The 19498-nt window shown below is 32.9% G+C and overlaps 1 protein-coding gene across 2 annotated transcripts in view; it reads right to left on the bottom strand.

Annotated features, from left to right (window-relative positions):
• Nucleotides 1–1556: 1556 nt before the first annotated feature.
• LOC118187404 (uncharacterized) overlaps nucleotides 1557–19498 on the bottom strand; it is a 47253-nt gene continuing 29311 nt past the window's right edge. The window contains exons 4-5 of one of the 2 annotated variants that reach the window (XM_035357620.2): nucleotides 10950–11110; nucleotides 1557–5879 (exon numbers count right to left, since the gene is read on the bottom strand). In XM_035357620.2, coding sequence (XP_035213511.1) covers nucleotides 5798–5879; nucleotides 10950–11110 — 243 coding nt within the window. In that variant the 3' untranslated portion in view covers nucleotides 1557–5797. The remainder of the gene's footprint in view (nucleotides 5880–10949; nucleotides 11111–19498) is intronic. The other variant, XM_035357621.2, reaches the window with a different exon arrangement.

Genomic DNA, 19498 nt, shown 5'->3' with positions numbered 1-19498 from the left:
GAATTGCATTGAAACTGACAATAATAATTAACTTTCAAATTCCATGCTAGAAAACCATATTATCAACTGGTTGCCAAACAAACACATCTTTACTTTTAGTTTGCTTTAAAAACAATCAATTCATTTTTCACAAAATTCTCCCATTCAACTGGTAAAATCTCTGTTGTATTGTTCCTCCTCATTTTCGAGTACAATCCCATGTTATTCAGAATTTTTAGCGAATGTTCACGTGCCTTTTTTTTATGTGTCTGTGTGATTTTTTAAGTATGAATTTTAGTTTCTATGAAAGAATAACGAATTAGTAATGAAATTACTCGTACAGTCTTTGACATCATACCCGTTAATTACCTTGGGAAAGATCCGGAGAAATCCAATGCTTGAGTACTAATATCAGTATTATTGCCAAAGCTAACAGCCAAAGCATTCCCACCTTTAGTAGCTATTCCTCAGCCTTTTGTCATTTATAAAAATTAATTAATTAAAATTAAACATACTTTTACAAAACAACAGCATCTCCTGTATGCGACTTACAGATCAAAATCCATCTCTTTATAATATAAGAAATTAAAAGTGGCATTCTAAAACTAACCAATTTTTAAAAAAATAACCTTTTTATAAATAAAGAGTTTTCTGCTTGTGTACACATAATAATTATTTTTTGCCACTTTATTCCAAGCAATATCCCTTATCACTCACGGCTGACGCTTTGAGACGTGTATATTCATTATCGAGAAAGATTTATTTTGGTTTCGTTTGTTTCCAGCTGAAATTCATACAAAGGAATTTTCAACTGCATTGTACAGTTAACTTCTTAATCAATTAGCGCTCCTATACGAATATCGCGCAGATGACTGTAAAATTCTCGCTAGTAAAGTATACATGACTGTGTACTGCTCGAGATCCTGACAAAGTTTTTACAAACTCATTTAAATTTTTGAAGTAAGAAAGATTGAAATTTTAGCTTTCTTATTTAAGAAAATGATTATTTAACCCCTTTCCTCGAAATAAATGAATATCTGGGTTATCAGCCCGTATTAAAAATTTTCGGATAACAGGGGACCATTCCTAATCGTGCACTAAAGTGCTATTTGCGGTAAATTTTTTATTCATCTCATACCTAACTTTGCGATGACATCATAGTGAATGAGCGGGGAAAATGAACACAGATCCAATAAATTTCCTTCCGAAATTTTCAGTATTGCTTTCCTTTATTTTTAATTTGTTGCCTTTTATTTGATTATTTTAATGAATGTTGCTATTTTAATTATGATGATTATTTTAATTAATGTGTTTTGTTTAGCTGAGCCCAAAAGGTATTTCATGCATAAGTTACATATATTGTAATTCTGAATCCACCAACGTTTAAATCGTAACAACAGCTCAAGTAGAATCTGCAATAAATGCAGAACGGGCCTTGGAGGCAATTTCTGTCCAAGGCCTTGGATGGGCCTTGGAGGCCATCGCCCAACAGGCGAATTCCTGAAATTTCTCTGAAGATACGTTTTTGAAGCTGAATTTTACCAGAAGGCCAAAAACTTTTAGAATTAAGAATGAAAGCTTCGCCAAAATAGGAGTGGCTCCATCAGACCGAAGAGGGGAATATGTATATTTGAGAAGTTTACTTTACAGGGGTTATCTATCTAGCTTTAAAACCTTTTTGCGCATGAGCGAAATAGCTGTTGAGTTGCCACAGGCTGGAACAGAAAATTGTACATAAGCGGCCGTGTTTGCGCTATACCCGTTTTTCCCTAATCACCAAAAAATTTGCCGCTTAAAGTCGATGTAATTTGAAGATTATTTCAAATTTCTGCCACTAGATAGAGGCACATACGCCCTGATTTTCGCGCCGTATCGACGGAGAGCTTCAGCGTTCGTAATGCCAGTTAAAGTTACAGCCTTAGGACAAAACGATCAAGACTGATTAAGACTCAGTAAGCTATATGCCAAAAGAACCAAAGTTCCAAATTCCAAGCCGCAACCGTCAGCCTCCGTTCAGACTCCAGAAATGCAATCTTCATTTGCCATAATAAAATAAACAAACCACGTCTTTAGGAGGTTTGGTTTGGTTTATGTTATTATGGCAAAACACTCGAGGGCTATCTGCCTAAGGGGAGGGAGCCCTTGTGGAGGACTTTCAAAGGGAAACTGCCTCGGGTACAGGTTACAGATTGGGAAAACTACAAAATGGCCATGCAGCCAGCCCGTTCGTCAGGATTCGAACCCTGGACCGACCGAACTAAGTGTTCTGCGATATTACCACTCGGCGGCTGGTGAGCCTATTGTCCATACTTAAAGACTAGTAAGGGGCATACTTAAGTACTAGAGGAACCACCCTGACGCAATTGGGCAGTTTTTTATAATATAAAATAGTTATTGCACACTTATACACTATTGCACACATATTTCATGTTTTTATTAGGTATTTATCCTGAAAATCACTCAACCATCCTACTTACAAACACTTTTTTGCTTCTTTTATTCTGGTGGAAATTTGGTGACTATCCCTTTGAGAATAAATTCACAGCTACTTTCCCCTTTAGATTTTGGTGGAGAATATTGTATTCTTGCAAAACAGGGGGAAAAGAAATATTTCGCTTAATTTTACCGCAGTTGTTTCCATTACAAACAAATCCTCAAATTTAACTTCCATATTTTACAACTGAGTCAAAGCCCATATTTGAAGTAACTGAGTTATTTGTGATAACTTAGTTTAAGCACATATTTTATAGCTGAGTTTAAAGCAAAATAAATATCATGATTTGTCTACATAATGTATTAATACTTGGAATGTAACAGAAGGAAAGCATACGACATGTGTGCTTGTTAAAATTGAAAAATTGTCATGTGTATGGTTGTGAGAGTTCGCAGCATTCTGGAAATATAGCGACTTCTCTTAAAGTGATTGGGCTAATACATAACAGCCAGACTTCCCTTTAAAAACCACAAAATGAAACTGTATTTTTCTACTAACGAAACACGAAAATTCAATTCTGTCAACTGCAGCTGATGAATGATGGTAAAAATGCAATCATTTATATACTTTCTTATTTTGTGTTCGTTTTTTATATTAGTTTTGGATTTAATATAATAGTATTTTCCCTCCATGCTTTATATTTCCAAGGTTTATATATCGTTAAAGTGCAACCTTTCTGTCTGTTCAGATTTCGCGCCAATACTTACATATATGTTTAATCCTTAGAAAACCGAAGCCTTCGCTAACCTATGTGCTTAAAATATAGAAAGCCCGCCACCATTGATTACCCATCCATTAAACCACAAAGAGGTGTGAAGATTTCAAATGACATCCTTTCTACTTCCTAACAAAAAAGCTTCCATTAGCCTTTTAGGACAAGCTATTTGCTAACTGATACAACGCATTTGGGAAATTGCACCTGCTACGGCATACCTTAGGGAAAGGGGCAAAAACAATATCCCGACCTCGTCCGTTTCGAGCAGTTGTGGTCGTTTGAATGACCGGCTGTCTAGAGAGTTTTGGCCTTCAAAGTGTTAAGGGACAACCTGTTAATTAAAAATACCAAAAACTTTACCTGAAGAATAATTCAAGTTAAAATATAATTATTTTAAGTACATTTCTGTAAACTGCAGTTCAAGGTAAGTAAATAAACTAGCAATTCTTTTAATATAAATATGTCTTATCATCTTCGTTTGTTAAGCTCATAGCAGGATACAACAGATGGTGAAACAAAGAAAAAATTGAGAAAACTCATATTTTTGTATAGAAGAATATAATTTTTGTGTCAATTAGAATTACATAATTTATGAGTTTTTATAAAAACATAAAAGTTATTTTAAACGATACATAAGTTTAGACATACATCATACACATTTGCTTTTTCGGTGCAAAGCTAACAAGAAAGAGCTAGGAAATATATAAGGGGCATACATTTTTTAAGTAATACATATAATATACATATTTTTGTAAAGCTTCAATTACTGGAAACCATTTAAAGGACTGTTAATAGATAAAAGCAATGAATAAATAGATCGACAAAACTCAAATTTATTCAATTTAGATAGAGGTACCTTCTAATTCGTATTTAGAAGTCAGAACAGGTATGAACAAAATTCTTTTACTTGAAAAAATGAATCTTTTGTTAGAAAAAGAGAAAAAATTAATCTTCAATAGCTAATTGCAGCTGATTCCTTAACTAAACGCTAAAATTGTCTAAATAAATCCTGTAGTTAACGAATTAGATTTTCTTGCACTCTTTCAGATTTACAAATATAAAACTATTTCAGATAATGGCATTAATTGTGAAACAAGTTCTCTACAAATATTTTAAAATTCTTATCTCTTAATTTTTTTTCTTTTTTTCTATTTTGCCTGATAGGTGGTAGTATGCTCATTTAGTCTTTGGTCCAGCCCATTCCTTTGACGCCCGCTTCGCTACCACAGAAAAAAAAAAAAAAAAAAAAAAAAAAACTGAAATTTTTCATATTTTAAATTACGTCCAAAGGGGCGTTTTTTTAACGTTTTGAGTGTTACCTTTATTTATTAAATATCATGTTCTTTGCACTTAAACCATAAAATTTAGTTCAAGAGCAATATCGCAAAATAATGTTAAATTAAGCATATCTTTAGAATTTCCGATATACACAGTCTCGCGAGCTGGAGATAAAATATATATAAGTATTTTTTTTCTATATAACGTTGCCATTTCTCGCTTTTAAAGCATTGAGTTTGTAAATCAAAAATTCGTTAAAGTTTTACAAAATATAAAATCTATAATAAAACAAATTCCAAATTTGGGATTTCAGATGCCCATATTCGCAGTAGGAATTCGTCATTCAAAATTCGATGGAACTATGTACCATTGTTTTATCACAATGCGAGAAATAGACAATCATTTATGCAGATTTTTCATTATTTAATTTCTTCAAATATAATGCAGGACTCTAACATTTTGTGGCAACAGTTTGAAAAGTGAACCGACGTTTATGAGTCCGACGCAAAATGCCAAAACGAAAGCAATAGTCCTTCGGGACTGAAATCCCTTTGGACTAAAAAAAAAACTTTTGTTGCTTGAAGAGCGTACATTGCTTGAAAAGCACTAAAAATCGACTAGAGCTTTTCAAGCAACAAATTATATAAATAATATATACTTATGAGTTTTATATAAAATGTTAGCCAATCTAAAATTCTTTTCATGCCTAACTTTACATGCTTTAATTCAATATAAAATCTTGGGCAATCTAAAAAATTCTTTTCATGCCTAATTTTATTCACTTATGATACTTTATTTCAGTGTGTTGGTTAGCTTATTACGGAATATTTTTTAAAGTTTTTGGAACATGTAGTGCAGATTCAGATACATCAATTTAATTGTTTATTATATAACTTGCATAATGTTCTTTTAATCCTTTCAAAACTAAAGCAAAAATGTAAAATCCCACAAGATAGAATACAGTGTGAATTGTGTAAGTTCGTATTTTAGTCCAAACAATAAGGAAAGCTCCTCAATGAATGTTATTTTAAAATTAGTTTTCAAAATTCAGGAATCTAATTATTCCTTCTTCCTCCCCGAGAAAGAACCGACAAATGATCTTGAAACAGTAAAAATGCCAGTTCGCTATGAATGGAATTTTACCCTGAAGCAGTAAGCAATAAGTGTTGAAGCAGTAAACATCAACATTACTCTCTAAAATATGCTCAAAAGAAGAAATAAGGGGAAAGCAGAAGTAAATCTGTCACTGCAATTTTCCTAGGTGTAATCATGTTAGCTTTCCACCGAATATAATTAAATAATCTTCACAATTATCCTGCAAAAGAATTTCTTCACATGATTAAGTGCTCGTTGTATATTTCTCTACGTTGTCCATCTGAGCTCTGTTGACTGGTTTCCTTTCCGCTTGCAATTCTAGGAAAAAGAAAGTTAACTTAGTATCATGAATAAACAGAACTAATAATTATTTTATTTTCATTTGACTGAAAAACGGTGATTTGACATTCTTTATTAAAGTCTGCGTTAGAGTCAACAATTGTCTGGAATATTTTTGAGTTGCTGAATATGATTAAATGTTTCTCCTGGTCGATTTACAAAACCTAGTTATTGTTCATTTCAATGTTAAAAGAGAGAAACAATATTATTTCAATTTTTAAAATTCCTTTAATTTTCAATGAAAATATTGTTACGAAATGTAAAGGCGCGGTGAGATGGCTTCCCCCGCAAAGCAGTTTTAGGGTTGCCATAAAATGGCAAAAAAGATAGAATTGCCACATTTGGCGAAAAATCGCCCAATTGGCGACATTTGGCGACAAAATTGGCAATATTCCTCGGACGGTTGAAGAACCTTCTGGAACGAATTCTTACCGATTCAGTCCAGAATGTTCCCGAACACAAGCCGAAAGCTATATAAACCCTGCTGGTCCGCATTCAGGAGAAGTGTGCGTTTCTCATCGAGTGGTGTGTCTCGTCTAGCGAGTCAATCCCTGCGGAAGCGATCGCGTTGACAGCCGGCCAGCGAGTGCCGAGTGGGTCATTGAGTGCACCGAAAGAGTCTCGTAGAGCATCGTGGTTAGTGCATCGTCAAGAGAGCGTGTTGAGCTCCGGAAACGACTGGACCGAGAGTCAGAGCTGTGCTCTGTGTGTCGTAGAGAGCATCGCGAGTTGTAGCGTGGAGAGTCTCGAGAGTACGTGGAGTTCTGAGAACGACCAAGCAGAGTCGGGAGCTGTACTCCGGAAAGCAGAGTCGGGTGCTTTGCAGGAAGCTTGTCTCCACCGTTATTGCCTGACAGTGTGAAGGCTGTGTCGCTGAACGTGTCAGCGTGTTTGTAGTAGATCTTCGACGACTGTAAAAAGTGATTTTGGAGCTGTCCTGAGAATATTGGTAAATAAAGTGTGTTTCGATACTTCAGTAAGTAGTATTGTCATTATTCACTCCAAATCCATACGAACCCTTAATAACGTAACAACTGATGTCAGAAGAATTAAAGGAAAACGTAACAATATCTTTGAGAACTATAAATTCTACACTTATTCTCCTAAATATTAGACACCGACAAGACTGCAGTGCCATAATAAGACTGCGGTGCCAGAATAAATGTTGATTAATTAATAACCATGCATAATTAATGTTTAAAAATCATTTTAATAATTTCAATTGTACTGTTAAAGATACTGACAGACGTTGCGAGGACAGAACATGAAAATTAATTACCTTCTTGCCAGGTATGCAACCGCCGTATTCCGTTAACTGTATGCATGTGCTAATCAACTACACCAAAATAACATGCAGGAGGGGGAATGCGGTAATTTCTTACATTCTTCCTCACTCAGAATAGCAATATAGGATGGGTAGGGAGATCTAGTCGAGCAAATCTAGAAGACAATATTTAATTCAGACGTCACTGTGTAGAAGATCTACTTTACAAGAAACGTGGAAAGTCAGGTTTCCTCAACGAAATTTAAACCACGGTTTTCCATGTGCTAGTTAGATGTCTTAATCAGAGCAAGATTTCCGACAAATGCCAGCCATTGATGTAGAAAAAACAAATCCCCAAGACCATGGCATGGAGGACTGCGATAATTTCTTATACCTCTTTCTTTTTGAACTAGCGACGAAGCAAAGACAAGACACCCAGTCGAGAAAATCCACGTCACCACATTTTAGTTTAAGGGTCATTGTAAAAACTATTAGAGTGCGAAACAAACAAAACCGAGTGCTTCGCTAGGATTCCAGAGACATGTTATCTAGGTGATAGATGGATCTGTTACAATTACATCCCAGGAGCATGCATGAAGGCATGTGATAATTCCGCATAAGGTAACATTCAATTTCCTAATAACTATTAGTGGTTATTTTAAATGTTACCGGAATTCCAAAACAAATTCTGAAACATTTTCACAGGTATCAACTATTCAGTAACTATAACGGAAACGGAGCAGCAAACGTACTTAATGCAGATTTAATCTGTAACAGTGAGGAAGCTTTATGAAATATTAAAAATATTAATGCACATCTAAGAGAGGATAAGGTTTAAGAAATTTCTTTGAAGATGAAGCTGTTTTCTCAGATCATGGATTAGTTCGATTCTTTGATGATCAGAACATTAGCCAACCAATTAGTGCCTAAAGTAAGGTTCACACTAAATGTTTCAGAAAATTTTTTTATTTCATTTTATGTGGTATTTTCTTCTGAAGAAAGGCATGCAAATGGCATATTCTATTTCCTATAACTGTGATTTTGGGAAACTCTTAATTGGACAAAATGCAGAATTTCAAACACCTTTCTGTGAAAGTATGAAGAAACACTTTTGACAACGTTCTGTGAAGCCTGTTCTGTGCATGTAAGAAGAAACAAATTTGAGAAACACTTTTGAAAATAGTATGTAAGAGCTCGAAGAAATGGTATTTAAAAGATTCAAAGATGCGAATGTTTACATCTTAAAGATATTATTTATACACGATTCATGGTGAATTATGATAAAAAAGTACAATAGAATTTTTATTAATTGAGCCTCCATCAACTGAGGTCTCTGTTAAACGAACTAGCAAGTAGTTTAAAGAAATCATTAGGAAAATTTAGTAGCATTAGAAAAGGTACCACGCAAATCAGTAACATTCGCGAATTCTTTTGCGGAGATTAATCTTTTGGTCTTTTTTTATCAGTGAGTCATCTGCACTGCGATACAAAAATGTGATTTACATGCATTAAAAACAAATACAAGACTAACTAATAAGGAATTTGTAGATATTTTCAAAGAATAAAATAATAACGCTTCCTAATGAATAAATTTAGAAAATAGCGAACGAAATTTTCAAGTTTGGCAAGACAAAGAAATCATTTCCGGCGTAGATCATACCCATCTTACCATAAAAACCATGAATTTTCTTATAAAGCCAGTCCATTCACCGGAAATTTAACTTGAGTCGAACTACCAATGTTCAGTGGTTTTTAACGCTAGGCCGCTAGTGAACATGAAGCCCTGAGCAAAGCTGTTTAGTATTCAGATCCTTTTTAGTGATAGTTTGTTGATAAAAGCTTAGTATAATCGCGTGGTGCCTGACGGAGTTATAGGACTATCACAAAAATGGGTAACATATTCTTTCAAAAAAAAAAAAAAAAAAAAAAAAGAAAGAAAGAAACTAACGTTTAAAGAGAAGTATGTAAACAAATTTGACAACATTTCACAATTTGCGTAAATTTTAAAAAGGTTTTTTTTTTTTTTTTTTCCTTTGTAATTTTATCAGGAAACAGTTTAAAAATGTTTCTGACGTGGACAACATACGCCTTCCTTGTACCGATTGTTAAAATATATATATTTTTTTCTTTCCTCGAATTTCACCAGAGATATATTTCTTATTAAATCATTTCAATTCTCACTTCGCGGCAAGGTAAAAATACATAAAAATTCAAAACACCTTCATTAAAAATTGCAAAATACAGAAAAATCTAAACCACCAAATACAGTAAAAAACAGTAAAAAAAGATTTTTTTTTTTTTTTTTTACAATTAAAGTAAGGATAGGGTTTCTACGCAAAACAAGCAATTTAGCCAGCGGGCAGTAAAACAAAATTTTCGGTGCACAAAATTGAAAGTTAAATTTGGCCCTACTGTTGAAAAAGATATTGAAGTTGGTGCACCAACTGAATTAATTCACTGTTCTACTAAGAGTTTCAGATGCTAACAATTGGCAATCTCATTAGGCCTACCGCCACTTTTAAATGGTTAATAATTCTACAACTCTTGCATACAGATTAACTCTTGCATACAGATTAGATACAGATTTAAGTCATAAAAACCATAATCGGAACATAAAAGCAACATAATTCAATTACTTGTAAAGCAAAAAAATGCACAATTTATCAACATTTAAGAATTGAGCTCGTTGAGCTGGACAAAGCACGGGCCTCCTGGCAAGTAAAGTCGCCCTATGACCATCACCGAGCCGGGTAACAGAGTGAGAATATATAATATGTTGCGGCAGATTGCAACGAAAAAAGGAGAGCGCCCAACTACGTGTTACAGAAGTCCCATATACAAAAGTTCAACATTCTACGGCTACTCGTTTTTGAATTATGCGAGATACATACATACATACTTACGTAGAGACGTCACCAAAAAGTCTCTTCTGAATCCATTTCAAATCCTTTTTGGAAAAAATTGTCCTTTATTCTGTCCATACGAAGAGAAGAGACGTTATGCAGAAGTATCGTTCAAATGGATTCGAGAGTGGTCAAAACAGATATTTTCATTGAAATATGATACCTGAAATTTTTTGCGATTAAAATACTTCCTTTACTTCGTTCAAGAAAGTAAAAATCGATCGCAAACTTTGACCATAGCAACAAATAGCATTAAGAAGAGAAATAAAAGTTTATAAAATAGTGTGACGTATAATGACTTCACACTAACTTTGGAACCAATGTTACCAAGGTATGGGGAAGGAAAAACGAAAATTCCATTTCTGCTTTAAGTCCTAATATAGCATACTTTAAAAAATTATTAAAAGAAGAAGAGTTTGTTTTATACTCTGCCAAAATTTCAAAACTTTATAAGAGATACGTTTCTAGATGTTGAAATTTTAAAATAGTTTATATTAAACAGTTAAAAAAATCGTAAGATTTTCGGAAATTTTCCAATAAAATTTCAATCAAGTTTCATATAAAATATTTTTCGCAGCTGTATCGATGATGCAAACAGTAAAATTCTCAAATTTTTGTTTGTTCGTTAAACGAAGATGTACGGGAAAAATTGTTTCAATATTAAATTAAAAGCAATCTAAACTGAATTTTTAAAAAATCGCTTCACCACATTGTGTTGTCATCCACAAAAATGCGCTCAGCAGCTTATCAAGAAATAGTTCGATGACAATCTTTTAACAACAGCTAAAAACATCATAAATAAGCTAAAAAAATAGCGAAAAAAAGTTTGAAAATTTTTCTTAAATATGAATCATGATACTGTAATACTGGAACAATACGTACGGATACTGACCTCGAAGCTCTCTCTCATCTAAATAATTTCGTACGGCATTCTGTATGAAAGGTATGGCCATAAGCTCTTCAGGATTCAATTCTCCATTGTCATCTTGATCGTATTCTTGAACCATTTCGACGACAAATCGTAGCGTCCTAGCAATTCGTCTCTAACAGAAGAAAATCAACGAATATTTAGAATAATAATGCAAACTATAAGACATGTCCAATGTAGCTTTTCATAACAAATTCTGGAACTGGTTATCACTCTTCTACAGGCACTTGGCAACCCGGCGATACATATTTATGATTTCAATGTGCCGATGCATTTAATTAATTTTACTGATGATGTTGTGTTTCAGCTGCTGTAGTGCGAATGCTTTCAAAATCTGGTGAAAAATACTGCGATGTCCGAAAAGCTTTCTAACACTGCCACAGATTTTCTGGAAATGTGCCAATTCGTTTCATTATGCTAGAATAAAAGACAACAGCAGGAAAGGCTACTGTACGTGTATTTTTTATATCCCAAATGTTTAAAAATTGTGCAACAAATAGCTATGTTAATAACGACTTTCCGGAAAAGGCTTTATGATACTTCCGAAAGACCTACGGCAGATTAATACAGCTTCTTCGAAAATCACTAGATTTCCTGATCGCAAAAATCCCCCGCCAACTTTTTACTATGAATGCAAAATATCTGTGCTATAAACCATTTTTAATCCATCAACTGAAATATGGAATTATGGTGCCAATGACGCTAGACCCACTGTGATCATTGACACAGTTGCCAAATACGAAGCGCCGGTTGCCGGGTGCTTGTAGAAAGAAGTTATTTAACAAGAAAAAAGTGTTTGTCATGATGTGATACGATGGACACTGCTGAAGATATAAACTGCCAAAATCGCATTTGTCTTTCTTTTACGCTACAGCAGACGTAAGCGATAATTCGACACTTCTTGCGCAAGAAACAATCCCTGTGAAATTAATATGCATATTTTAAAATTTAAATATTGACACAGTTTTGTAACATTAAAAATAAATTTATGTAATGCAAGTACCAGTAAAAGATGAAACTTTTTTGTTTAAATAATTACGACAAAGCACGCAAGGACTATCTGCCGGGGGAAGGCGGGATCCCTTAGTAGAGAAATTTTGGAAGGAACCTAGATCCTGTCTGCATTACACGCGGGAAAAACCGCGACGATGATATCCGGATTTCGAATCCATGTCTAAATGTCAATGTTCAGCGGTTTCTGAACTGATAAGCGCATACTTAAGTTTTCGTAACAGCTATATCATTATAAGATGAAGTATATCATCATTTTCGGTTGTTCATTTTAATGAAAAATTTTATAATGATTTTTCAAAAGAATATTAAAGTTGGTAAGCTATTAATTTTGTGTAAGATTTCAAAATCTGTAACTTAATTACTGATTGAAATATAAACCTAATATAAGAAATATTTTATACTAACTACTAATTTTTTTTTAAATATATAAATATAAATAATCAGAATTTGGAAATTAAAAACTTTATTTCATTGGACGTGGAACTTTATAAACAGTTCAAATGTTCCACCATTTCCTTAGAAAGTCCTCTACGAAGTGATTTCTCTTTTTAGGCAGACAGCACTTGCGCCCTTGGCCACATTCGAATAATGTAACCTAAAAAACAGTCATATGTTCAAATAATGCAGCTTTTTTTTTTTTTTTTTTTTTTTTTTTTTTTTTTGTTAGCTTATACAGAAATGGCATGCAAATAACAAATTTTATAGAAAGTACGATATTTGTTATATGAATAAATGAAGCTAATATTTTGTGTTACAAAAAATAATTATCATTATACACAGAAAACAATATTTTCATATTTTAGACAATAGGTTTTTTTTTTTTTTTTTTTTTTTTTTTTTTGGAAATTAATGATAAAAATTGTTTTCTTAATTCGTTGCATTTTCTGTAAGTAAAGTTAAATAAAAGGTATTTGAATTCAACCTTCGTACTTTCCCTCTTAATTTCCGAAAACGGATGGAAAATGTTTAATTCAGTTTACTATTCTGTATGAATGAGTTGTTTCATAAGAATAAATTGAATTTAATATAATAAATTTAATTTAAAAATAAATTTAATTAAATATAAACAAATTTTAATTTTAATTTTAACAAACACGTATAAAAGTAATAAAGCAAATTTAAAGCAAAAAAATAATAATAATAATAATAATAATAATTTTTAAAATAAAATTTTAAAAAAGTGCAAACATATAAAAGATTTAATTCTCGAATTAAAACTAAAACAAACAATTTTTTTAAAAATGCATTAGTGAATGACTGTTAAGTATATAAATTGAATTTAATATAATAAATTTAATTGGATATCTACCTCTTCCATATCAAGTTTGTCCAAATTGTGCTGCCATCTGTGAAGCATTACCTACATGAAGTGTGTTTCGGTATTTTTTTTTTTTTTTTTTTTTCTGAAACATACTAAGTTGGAAACGTTCTTTTTAAAATGTTTATAGCTTTATTGCGATATTAATGTTACTTTCCTCAGTCTTTAATTTATAATTTGAGTTTGCTTCTGTAATTTTTGTCATAGTTCTATCACCAGTTGCGGTTAATTTGAAGCCAGGCATACCGGAAGCACATTCTTCTCGCCATCTCTCAACGCCTGGCAAAAATTCTAATTCCCGTAAAAGTACATTTGAGTTATTATTCAGTTTGATTACGGCAAAGCACATTTTCATCTGCATAGGAGGAAAGTGGCCTCCGTAAAAGATCCTGTAAACTAGCTCATCTTCACGGAGTTATTCCGTTAAATGCTGTTCCGATTTTCTTTACTATCAGAACCGTTAAATATAACTTTAATATTTAACAGCGGCTATAATTAAAATTATTTTAGTTGAAAATGTAACCAATCTTCAATGTAAGCAGTGTTTCAAAATACTAAAAAAATAAATAAATGAAGTAAAATAATAATAATAATAATACACAAAATTTCTCGGGAAAGTATCATTTAGATAGCGAAATCTAAACGTCATCCTGTACAGGATCGAAACAAAAGAAAAAATTGATTTCTGATTAACAATTAAATTATTGTATTCAGCATCTTTTACGCTAAAGTTGATAATAAATTTAATATTTTATGTTTCACGAAATATTTGGATAAAAACCATATTGTTTGTACATCAGGAGATAGGATATTACGTAAAAATCAAAATGCTTATATTACTTCTATGCTTCGTAGCATGTTTCATTATCAATCTGGTTTTTTATTTAATTTTCACTTTCATTGATTTCGATAAAAATTAATTTAGGTACTATTCGGTTTTGTGGGGCGTAAAAAATCGCCAAACTATTGTTGACGCCATGCTGTCAAAAATAATTGCGGCAACCCTAACGCAAGAAAGGAAGTATAATAGTAAATAACTATTTAAGATTGATGTTTTAATTTAGATGAAAGGTTAATTTCATATAATACTTTTTTATTATTATAATTTATATGAAAAAGGCTAAATATGACTGAATGGAAGCATAAGAGTAAATGACTATTTCAGATCATTATTATAATTCATATAAAAATTGCCAAACATAACTGAATGGATGCCTGCATCGCTATTTCGCTACCGACTTATCGCTATAGCATAATTTCATCTCGTTGGTTGTTCAAACGTAATTTTCTATAATGAATGATGACTTTTCTTTGAAAATATTCTCGGCAAAGTGCAGAATCGCTCACTTATTTGTTCGCCGCTTTTTACAAGGGTAAAAACAATTGGATTTTTGTAAATTTTCTTTTACTTTTTAAGTGAAAATAGGTCGATGTGTACATAGATAAAGTCAAGGGTTTGCGCAGTGCCATTTTTGCCCAATTCGGGGATTTTTTTTAAGTGAAAATAGGTCGATGTGTACATGGATACCGAGTATGGGCAATTCTTTAAAACGCGACAAGCAGTGGGTGATTCTGCACTTTACCCAAAATTCTATTGTAGACTTTTCGTCATGGGCAATTCCCAAATTGTTAAATCCATAGAATATCAAAAAAGGATTTAAAATCAAAAAATGATTTAAAAATTAAACTAGTATTTAAATGGCGTCTTAAGAAATATAAAACTATATAAACTTCCACAATCTGAAATAGGCGCGTACGCTAGATTTTGCGCGCTGTTTAAATGGGTACGTTTGCTAGATTTGGCGATTTTGCGCATACATTTTCGCTGCAATTTTTTTACGTTCCTCAAAACGGAATAGTACCTTAATTTATTTATTTATTAACTTTATTTTAATGTATTGTTACGACAAATATTAGTAAAATCCTAGTACACGGTACGGCCTTGGCACGGTTTTGTCGCCAACACCAAAATGACCCGTTTACTGCTCATTATAAATGTAGCATTTACTGCTCAGAATAACGTCGCCAAAAGTCGCCAAGTCTCGTGTGTACCGCATACTAGGATTAAACTCAAATATTTTATTTTGCCAAGTTTTAGTGAGCATTCCCAGGTACCTTATTAAAGGTTTTCCATCTTTTCTTTTTGTAATAAGCCCTAATAGCGCATCCATATATTAAGATGTTTACGTTAACATTACCACACAAAGGTACACATTAACATCGCATTTCTCAAAATTTGAGCTATCCAATATAATTTTTAACTATTAATATATGCGTTTCTGTCAGGAGTTTTTAAAAGCATTTAAAACTAACAAGTATATTATCTAAATCCAATCGTAATATTTAAAAAATTGATATGAAAATATAAAAATTTAGGGTAAAATTGCTTTTGCGTACAATACACAATTTCCGTATCATATTCAGACGTCGATCTATAAATTATTGTTCTGAGAATTTTAGCTGGTCAGTATATTATTTCACCTCTGTATTTATTGCATTTATTATAATGAGTTCCAAAGCAAAATGCTATCAGATTTCTCCTGTAAGAACTTAACAACTAACTAAAAAAACTAACATTAGGTTGTTAAAAAAAAAGGCTTAAGGAAAAAAATAAACTTAAAGTGTAACTTAGAGTGTAAATCTTAATCATTCATGTAGTCATTTTTGGATGCTTGTTACATCGCACAGCTAAGCTGATGCATCCATTGTCGACAGAAATTAAGCCCAACTACAGAGAAGCCTTAATGAGGCATCGTAACATCTCATCATCGCTAGGTTCAAGTTCCTGCGGGACCACTTGCTTCGATGTGGAGCTCTTCGTGGTCTTACATAGGAGTCGACATACTGGAAGGCAAAAGAGCTCCTTGGGCAATGACTTTTTTTTTTTTTTTTTTTAGTTTTATTGTTTGTAAGATTTTAGTTCTTTGTAACATTTTGCCTAGCCATAGGAAATAAAAAAAAAAATTCTTTCCAGGTGCAAAATTTGATCAAACCCGAACCAGAGATGTTAGATGGAACAAAATCCAAGGAGTGTAATGAATGAGAGAAGACTTCCCATCATGATGTAACAGTTTTGGCTAGGTCTATAATGATATAAAAGAATGTCCATTGCCTTATAAAACCGAACCACGTTGCAGTTAATCAAAAGAAGAGCTCCAGTGCATCAGTTTATTTCAGCAGTATCTGCATGAAGACATTCCTTTTGATTGCCATACTTACCACCACTAAACGAATGGTTTTTATAACAATTCACACAATATCAAGGTGAGAACATTTCTTAGATCACAATTGCCCTATCTAAATCATCGCTTTGGTACCATGCAAGGTAATGTAGCAACCTTCTTTGAGAACCTTTCCATATCTCAGTACCTTTTTATATGCAACATTAATATAGTACAGCACAGTGCTTAAATTGCGCCGGAGCCCACCGGAGCCCTAAATAAGATGGGCTCCGGTACTTCTTCTTGTAAAATGAACCACAATTTAAAGGGGGGGAAATTTAGAATTCCTAACGTTTTAGTTTAACAGTAAGCAGACCTTGCAATACTTTATTTCCCTAGAAATATGAACTCATGAGAACATGAGACGTTCAAGTAAAATCCCCTCACTCACATGCGGAAACCTTTCCCTTTAAGAAGGGCAATAAATTTGGGGGAGTTTGTTTAGGAACGCGTAAATTTTCGCTATGCCATCGTGGGTACTATATTGTTATCCATGCTTACAGTTAGTTATTCTCACAGGAAGGGAAATTTGTGTTCTTAAATGTGCGTTAAGTGACAGCGAATACAATAAGAGAGAAATACTGAGATAAACTGCTCAAGCATGCCCTCTACATCGTCTTCTCACAGTATCCACTAATGGGGGGAAGCGTAAACAGCAACTTTACATTCATCCTTAGGAGTCAGATTCAGGACTCATTTTAGCCCTGACACACATCTGCTTGATAGCCATAATTATATCAGCAGAGAGCCGCGGTCAAAAAGAACGTTCTTTCTCACCAAAATTCCCCTCATTTTTTGTTTCCACCCACTCATACCCTCACTCTGTTTCGTCCTGGAATTTTCATCAGCTATACTTTAAGCATATTTAATTTTTGCGATGATAAAAAAACTCCTCCTCCCTCTACGATCAGAGCTTAAATTGGGCCGGAGCCCACTGGCTCCGGTGTTTCTTAGTTCTTGTAAGAAATTATAATTCTAGTCGTAACGCACCAGAGCCTAGAATAAGAAGGCTGCGGAACTTCTTTTATGTAATTGAATAACAATTTCAGTAGAAATTTTGTCTCTAAAATTTTATTTTAACAATAAAATTATATTAAAAATCGCTTATTAAATTTCAATTTATCTCTTTACATTTTATTTAATTTTAATTATTTAATTACTTCAATTTTTAATTATTTCAATAAATAATAATTAATTACTAATAATTATCATTAAATTATAATTAATTATCTGATTATTAGCAATTAAATTGTAATTAATTAATTATATAATAATTATTGATTAAGTATCAATATATAAACATGAATTAATTTGATAGTAATTAACTATTTAATTTAAAATTATTAATGAGTTTAATAGTCATTTTATTTATTTATTTACTCTTGTTCCTCTTTGCTGACGGTCTTCCATAGGGCACCGGCACTTCTAATCTTAGAAATAAAGCCCTGGTACAGCGACAACTTTTGATTTTTAGTCGCTAGTTGGATAAAAGTAAAACCCTGCTCTTCTCACATACTTGGGGTAACCACGATACTGTAGCTGTCACCCCAATTTCGTCTGACAAGCATCAGGGACAGCTTTCGTCAGCTTGCAAGAATTCGATTTGGGTAGTCGAAGTTTAGTCTTTTGAAAAATAGTAATTTCTTCTATTAATTGTCTCAAAGATATAACTGATTTTCTCAATAGTTCATTTTTCAACGTCTCGTGTTTAAAACTACTGAGTCTTCCTATTCTGACAGCATATAACAGACCCGAACACAGGCTTTGAATATTTGACCACTATATTGTGGTTAAAAACCTTATGTAATTTTCCAAGTTTAACTTTCATTTTCGTACCATTCAAATGTACATTTACTAATTTCCAATGATAATTTTGTATTGCTGTAGATGTATTTTATGTTGCTGAACAGTAAACTCTTGCCGAACGCGAACTTGCGGAATGCGATTTTGTGCATACGCATTATCTTTATTGTCTCATATTTAATTTGCCCAATACGAGAATTTAAGTTATACACGGTACATTGCGAAACGTCGGCCGTGTTTCGAATATCTTCATTAATGATTGATTTGGAAATTTATTCATTATCGAAGTCAAACATTGCTCAGAACAGCAAAACATGAGCTTTAAATTTCTCCTAATTCTCGATAATGCTCCAGGATACGGTGTGAAGGCTTCACAACATTTCATCCAAACGTAGAGATTTTATTCCTCTCACCAAATACCACTTCTTTAATCCAACCAATGGATCAAGGAATCATAAAAGCCTATTATGCCACGCGTGTTTACATCTCTGCAAATAAAGCACTAGACGAAGGAGAGCACGGCACACCAATGGAATTTTGGAAACAATTTAACGTAAGACACTACACAGAAGTGATTAAACTCGCATGGAAACAAATGAATTCTTCAATAATGAGTACTTGTTGGCATCAGCTCTGGCCAGAAGTTGTCGACAATTTTAAACGAATTGAAAACGAGGCCAAGGAAATTTTAAAAATTGCAACCGCAATAGGCAAAACGAAGGAATTTCAGGTATAGAAAGAAGAGAAATCAAAGAATTAGTCGAGAATGACAATAGTGAAATGACAAATGAAGAATTGGATGATCGTATTATGCTAACAGACGGTGAAAGCAGCAATACTGAAGAAGATGACTTGTAAGCCTTTAACTTGTAAGAAGTTAAACAAATTCTTAAAAAAACACACAAACTGTCTGATTTTGTAACTGAGATTATCGCCAATGAAGAAAGAAGGGATCATTTTATGAGAGGTACTGAGAACATTTGCACTTCTTACTGCGAAACCTTTAACACGACTCGCATGAGACATTTTCCAAAACAAAAATAACCAGCTATTTAAAGGAAATAAGTGTGTATTAGGGTTTGTACAAATTATGCATACTTTCTTAATCTGAACTATTGCTAACCCATTTTTTCCATTGAAAGTTAAC

This window comes from Stegodyphus dumicola, chromosome 5 (genome assembly GCF_044657685.1).
Source record: "Stegodyphus dumicola isolate Sdum_Otavi_A_Nest chromosome 5, ASM4465768v1".
Taxonomy (NCBI): domain Eukaryota; kingdom Metazoa; phylum Arthropoda; class Arachnida; order Araneae; family Eresidae; genus Stegodyphus; species Stegodyphus dumicola.
This window is presented reverse-complemented; position numbering and strand designations above follow the sequence as displayed.